Below are 6,615 nucleotides of genomic sequence, written 5' to 3' on the forward strand. Positions count from 1 at the left end.
CTCCCCGCTCCCCTTCCTCTCCTTCCTCCTCGCCCTCCGCAAGGCCGCCACCGACACCCATAACCCTAGCGCCGCCTCCGACTCCGGCCCCCGCAAGCGCAAGAACCAGCGCCAGCAAGCAGCCCCGCGGTCCCCGTCTTTCCTTCCGCAGGCCCTCTCCCTGCTCGCCGATGCCGCGGGGAGGCTGCCGCTCGGGGAGCACCCGGATGCGCTGAGGTCGCTCATCGACACCGCCGCCGAGCTCGCGGCCTTCAATGTCCTTGCCGCCGTCCTTGGATCTCGCTACCACGCCGAGGCGGTGCAGGATGTGATACGCGCGCTGGTACCACTGGTGCTCTCGGGTGCGAAATCGGCTGCGCGGTCGTCCGCGGTCGAGTTCTTGGTCAGAAAGATTGTTCCTTTGGGTGCTGATGAGGAGGGGGAGGAGGAGGGGATAAGGAAGTTGGTGGGCTACCTGCCGAGGCTTTTGGCGGCGAAGGCACCGGAGAAGTCGGAGGCGAGGGGGCTGGCTGTTGAGGCCATAGTTGAGGTGGTGCAGGCAATGGAGCCACTTCAAAGGGAGGGCTTCGCTGCATATCTGGTGGCCATGTCCAGGGGCAAAGCAAAGGGACGGCTGTTTGCTGTGGATATGGTCCTGGCAATGCTGCCGGTGCTGTTGCCGTCGGAAATCGATGATTCTGGTCTCCAGGATGGCTCTTGGGGGCTCAAGTGTGTCCAGGTGTTGGTGGAGAGGTGTTCGGATAGTGCTGGAGCGGTCCGGGCTCGGGCCTTGACGAATGCAGCCCATGCGCTTGATGTTTTGTCTGAAAGAGGCGTGGAGGTCGATCGACTGCAGGAGGTGATGAAGATCGGGGACATGGGTCTTGGAGAGTTGTTGAGGAGAAGGTGCATCGATGATAAGGCTGCCGTCAGGAAGGCTGCACTTGTGCTCATCACCAAGGCAATTGGTTTGGTTGGCAGGCCTGTCGATGAGTCGCTACTTGCTGCAATGGGGGCTGCGTGCTCTGATCCGCTAGTCACCATTCGCAAGGCGGCTCTTGCAGCCATCTCAGAGGTGTTCCGGAAATTCCCAGATGAGAGTGTGACAAAGGAGTGGCTTCAGGCTGTGCCATCGCTTATGATTGATAGTGAGACCAGTATCCAGGAGGAATGTGAGAACTTGTTTCTTGAACTGGTTCTGAACAGGGTCTGCCAAGCTGCCAATTTGAAACTGGATGATGATTCAGTCAACTTGGAGGAGCTGTTCCCGGACGGGACACTGGATTTGCTGAAAAGCATATGTGATGGAGAGGTTGTTCCCTGCATAAAAAGGATATGTGCAAGCCTTGGGAAGAAGAAAAAGCTGAGACCACTGCTTGCTAGTTCACTCCAGAATATAATAACAATATCTGAAACCTTGTGGTTGAGAAGTTCTAAGCCAATTGAGAATTGGACTGCACCAGCTGGGGCTTGGTGGCTTCTTTCCGAGGTCTCCTCATTTGCGCCTAAATCAGTTAACTGGAAGTTCCTCTCTCACCACTGGAAACTCCTTGATAATGTTGGCCAAGAAGGCAAAGGTAAAGCTTCTTCTGAAGGGGAACCAAACTCTGCGCTCTGGGCTGTGGATCGTGTTTCCCTCCTGCAAACTATTTCAAATGTCTCCATGGAGCTACCTGTGGAGCCTGCAGCAGAACTGGCACACAGCTTACTCACGCGGATTGAAAATTTTGATATGAACCTGAGTGAGGTAATCATTTATTGAATCCAAAGCAATATCTACTCTGGTGCCAATAAGTTTTTCATGTTACAGTGGAGTCTTGCACTCTGTTATGTTATGAACTGCTGGACTAGTCTGGCAATTGTGTTCTGAATACACCAAAACCCCAGTTAAATCCTCATAAGTCCAGGCATAAATCTACTAGATCCTGTTACATTGTACACTAGCTCTATTCCTTGTGATAGTGGGACTTGGAGTATCTACTGAGAGTTATTGTAAACTATTGTATTTCATAAGGCCTTGAATGTAGGTAAACATGTTATAGTTATTTAATAGGCAGAACTGTAGACCCATAAGTCGTGTCTGGGTGTCATACACCTAAATATAATCCAAAGTATGCTATGTTAACTTTCTGAAAGGGATATACTTCCAGCTTAGCTGTAGCAACTACCGCAGTCACAAAATGGCCCTGTAAAAACCCACCAGTTACAGGTTTGGGCTCGAATCATAAGATAATGCAGTATCTATGCGTTGCTTTGATTATTTGTCATATATCTATTATTTGTCTATCTGAAGTTCTGCAAAATGTTCCCAATGCATTCGTGTTATCTCTTCAATGACAGATTTCTAGGTTGTTCAGTAAATGCATATCAAGAAACGTTTCATTGCCTGTAGCTATATTAGGTATTGTAGCGTACTGTATCGACAATAGCTAGAGGGCTGGCCTGGGGCGTGCGCTCATCCTTGCTCCGCTACTGCATATCATTATTCTGTACCAACATCATTCCTAACAGAAGTAGGATTTATCCATATCTTGATGGCAATGTCTTATTTACATGCACATACAGGTCGATGCCCATGTAAAGTCACTGAAAACTTTATGTAAACGGAAAGCGAAAACGGCAAAGGAAGCTGAAGCACTAATAATGAAGTGGGTTCAGCAACTTATCAATAAAGCAGTTGATAGTTTAGAAAGCTACATAAAAGGAACATCACAAGATTCCAGGGGTTGTAGCTACAATACTCCTCTGACTGGCAAATTTAAGGGAAGAAAGGAGGCATCCACATCAAAGGAGATGTCAGAAGCTGTTATTGCTGTCTTCACCGTTGGATCAGTGATCCTAGCTTGCCCTGATGCTAGTGTGCAAGGCATCATTCCTTTGCTGCACACAGTCATAACTTCTGGAAACCCCGAGCCAAGACCAACAATGCTTGCAGGTGGAGCCGTTTCTTTCAATGAGGTAGCTCCATCATTATATATACAGTCGTGGGATACAATGGCAAAAATATGCCTTGTAGATGACAAACTAGCAAAACGATATATTCCGCTCTTTGTTCAGGTGCGTACCCTCCAACTGCACTCATTACTGTTCTTAACAAATACTCAAATAGACACTCAGTGTTGCTTGTATAAATCAGGAGCTTGAGCGGAGTGATTTGGCCACCCTCCGGAATAACATCATGATAGCAATGGCTGACTTTTATGTGCGCTACACAGCACTAGTTGACTGGTGAGCTTATATCTCTGAATGGTCACCCTTCATTAACTCAGCTGCAGCGTTTATTTCAAGCAGATATGCATGTTCCGATATATTAGGTGGTGTCGGGTCCTGTACATGAGATGTAATTGATATCCACACTTTGGGATGTTGACACATATTTTTATTCACACAATGAAGCATGATAGAATTATTCCCCTTGCCTTTTTTCTTGGGCTTGGCCAGTTTTTAAATAGTTCCAGTGCTTGATCCAATATGAGCTTAGGTAACTCCATTTTCTATGTCTACAAAATGGAAAAAATCACATCTTAAAAACTCAGAGAGATACTTGACTTCAAATTAGATGGTACGGGAGCATGAGCTGCAGCTAGTGCTGGCAACAAAATAATAATAATGACTTGTGGCATATACAAATAGCAGTTCTGTTGATTCTGTACATTACGTTTTTCATGGTAATTACCAAAAGAAAAGCTGTAATTGTTTTATGTGAAGGCTACCATAGTATCTTATCAGCTACACTGCACATGAATTTTTACATATAGTTAATTCTTAAAATTGCACATATGAACTTTCACTGACCCCTCCTTTTTTACAGTTATATGTCAAAAATAACAAAAGTGCTGCGTGATCCCTGCGAAGTAGTACGGAGGCAAACATTTGTCCTACTCGCGAAGTTGCTGCAGGTGCTTTATCATTCTTTCAGTGTTACATCTAAATGTTCAGGTGGTAATTAATTGAAGCTATTCTTTTACCTAGAGGGATTACGTAAAATGGAGAGGAGTGCTTTTCCTTCGGTTTCTGCCATCTTTAGTTGACGAATCGGATAAGATAAGGCATTTGGCCGACTACCTATTTGGAAGCATCTTAAAAGGTTTACTTATTTCACTCTTGGTATTCTGTATCATTTTCTTAAGTCACTGCATGCCTAACATGAACATAAATGTTGCAGCCAAAGCGCCACTTCTTGCATATAACAGTTTCATAGAAGCTATCTATGTCCTAAACAATTGCACAGGACATGGTGGATATAGTGAGTCTCAGTCTCAGAGTTCTCAAGGGTCTCAAAGTTCAGACAGAGGACAAACCCTTTTTGCGATACGGTAAACATATATATGCATGATGTTCACTTTGCAAAAAACCATGTCCGCCTTTACCTGACATTTATTGTGAGCTTTCTTATTGCAGGGGAACTGACGAAAGGTCAAGGTCAAAACGAATGCACATATATGTGTCCTTGTTGAAACAAATGGCCCCGGAGCACCTTCTAGCTACATCAGCCAAGTTGTGTGCTGAGATCTTAGCAGGTGTTTGTGATGGCTTGCTAAGTGTTGACGATGCAGCTGGAAGGGCTGTAGTTCAGGTATGTACCTGTCTGTATATTGCGGTGGATCACATGACACTGGACATAAACTATATGATTTCCTAGCGTTTTGTGATGCAAAATATGCTCTTTTTTTCCTACAGGATGCTCTACAAATACTAGCTTGCAAGGAGATGCGCATCCATCCCAGCATCCTCGCGGACAATTCCGAGATGGATGACGACGGTGGAGATGGCGGGACGGCCAACGCCCTCCAGGCGGCCAAAGGGCGGGCGGTGACCCAGGTGGCAAAGAAGAACCTGATTCAGATCGCGATCCCGATATTCATCGAGCTGAAGCGGCTGCTGGAGAGCAAGAACAGCCCTCTGACGGGGTGCCTGATGGAGTGCCTGCGTGCCCTGCTCAAGGACTACAAGAACGAGTTCGATGAGATACTGGTGGCGGACAAGCAGCTGCAGAAGGAGCTCCTCTACGACATGCAGAAGTTCGAGGCCGGCAAGGGCAAGTCGTCCAGGGAAGGAGAGGCCGCCGGCCCCAGCGGGAGCTCTCCGGCTGCTCCTGATCCGAGTGACGCGGCAACGAAGGCCACGGCGCGGTCGGTGCTCAAGGAGATGAACCGGAACGTGCCGACGCCACCGCTGCACACCATGAGCGTACCCAAGGTGAAGTCGGTGCTGGGCACTGGAGCGCTGAGTGGCTCGCGCCGTCCAGCTATCCTAGAGTCAGTCAGGCGGCTTGAGCCGTTTGGGTCAGACGATGAGAATTAGCATGCCCACAACTTGCAATCGAAGGTAAAAAAATAGAAGGCCTTTTAATGCTATTGTTGCATGCACACGTAGATATGATGTACTTTGCAACTTGATATATCCACCCCCAATGAGATCTATGGATCAGTGTGGCTTTTCTTCCCATTTTTACTGGTATTCTTCAAACATGAATAAACATAGTAGCTTATGTCTTAAAGTTAAAGCTTACTGAGCCTAGGGCAAAAATACATGTTGATGTATTCTCTATTTTGTGATGATAAAAATATTAACATACGCATGCTTACTGATCCTAAATCATTTCTTCTCTGACAATGGGAGATTTCTACATGCTTCTCAGATATGTTATTAGTTACTTTCCTCTATTCACCGGTTTATACCCACGGTTATTTTTATGTGCAAAATGTGCTCTTCGAGCTTTTTTTTTCTGCATGGCCCAACTTTGCATCTCAAGTCCCTACTTAGCTAAATTGTGAGTTATCTCATTTCTGGACCACAACTTAGTGTTCTTTATATGTACCTTCACTAGGAGCGGTTCTTTAGATTTCTTTGGTGAACATTATCCTTAGGCCAATAAAAATGAGAGAAGTCCTACGGTAAAATACCATGAATATGAATTATCCACTTAACATTCAAAAACAACTCTATAACATCTCAGTTATTATTATTATTATATTATACTCCTTCCGTCCCAAAATTCTTGTCTTAAATTTGTCTAGATACGGATGTATCTAACACTAAAATCTAAATGGTCTTATATTTCTTTACAGAGAGAGTACATCTCTACTTGAACTGCTATTTTTATATCCATTCACCTTTTGGACCATACATTTTGTTAGTCACGGTTCATTGATTCTCTTCATTTTCAGGAAATGGAGTTAACATTGTTTACCATTCAAGGTGTGTGCATGCGAAGCCGCTTTACACGTCATGATGTTTACAAGACAGAGCAAGAGCAAATTTGTGTTCATTTCATGGGGCATTATGTACTGAGATGTCATATGCACCTGCAAGAGATTTGATATCATTAGGGATAGCACTTTCAGAAATATGTAACTGTATCATGATGCCAAGAGGGACTACTTTTACTAGGCTCATCTTCTCAATGAGTTTCTTTTCTTTTTCTCTTTACTGATTGATTCTGTAGATGTGTAACTGTAATCGAATGGTGTTGAGAAAGCTGAAATAATTGCAAGTGTTGTCTTAACTACTTGTACAATAATTGCTCAGATGTTATTTAGCAATGCAGCTCCAGGAATACAAAAGAATTCCAGTTTTCAACTTCTATTTCAGATGTCATCTTTTCTTTTTCTGTTTTGCAAGGCCTATCTTCTA

At 45.0% G+C, this 6,615-nt stretch overlaps 1 protein-coding gene across 1 annotated transcript in view; it reads left to right on the forward strand.

Moving 5' to 3' along the window:
• The window catches only part of LOC123123496 (condensin-2 complex subunit D3), a gene marked incomplete in the record, with an annotated part of 7,205 nt that extends 640 nt beyond the window's left edge, over positions 1 to 6,565 (forward strand). The window contains 9 exon segments of the mRNA XM_044544013.1: positions 1 to 1,726; positions 2,545 to 3,036; positions 3,116 to 3,207; positions 3,791 to 3,878; positions 3,952 to 4,066; positions 4,145 to 4,295; positions 4,381 to 4,555; positions 4,660 to 5,307; positions 6,150 to 6,565. Of these exon segments, the coding sequence (XP_044399948.1) occupies positions 1 to 1,726; positions 2,545 to 3,036; positions 3,116 to 3,207; positions 3,791 to 3,878; positions 3,952 to 4,066; positions 4,145 to 4,295; positions 4,381 to 4,555; positions 4,660 to 5,283 (3,463 nt within the window).
• Positions 6,566 to 6,615: the final 50 nt, after the last annotated feature.

The sequence above is a fragment of the Triticum aestivum genome, chromosome 5D, assembly GCF_018294505.1.
Source record: "Triticum aestivum cultivar Chinese Spring chromosome 5D, IWGSC CS RefSeq v2.1, whole genome shotgun sequence".
In the NCBI taxonomy this organism is placed as follows: Eukaryota; Viridiplantae; Streptophyta; class Magnoliopsida; order Poales; family Poaceae; genus Triticum; species Triticum aestivum.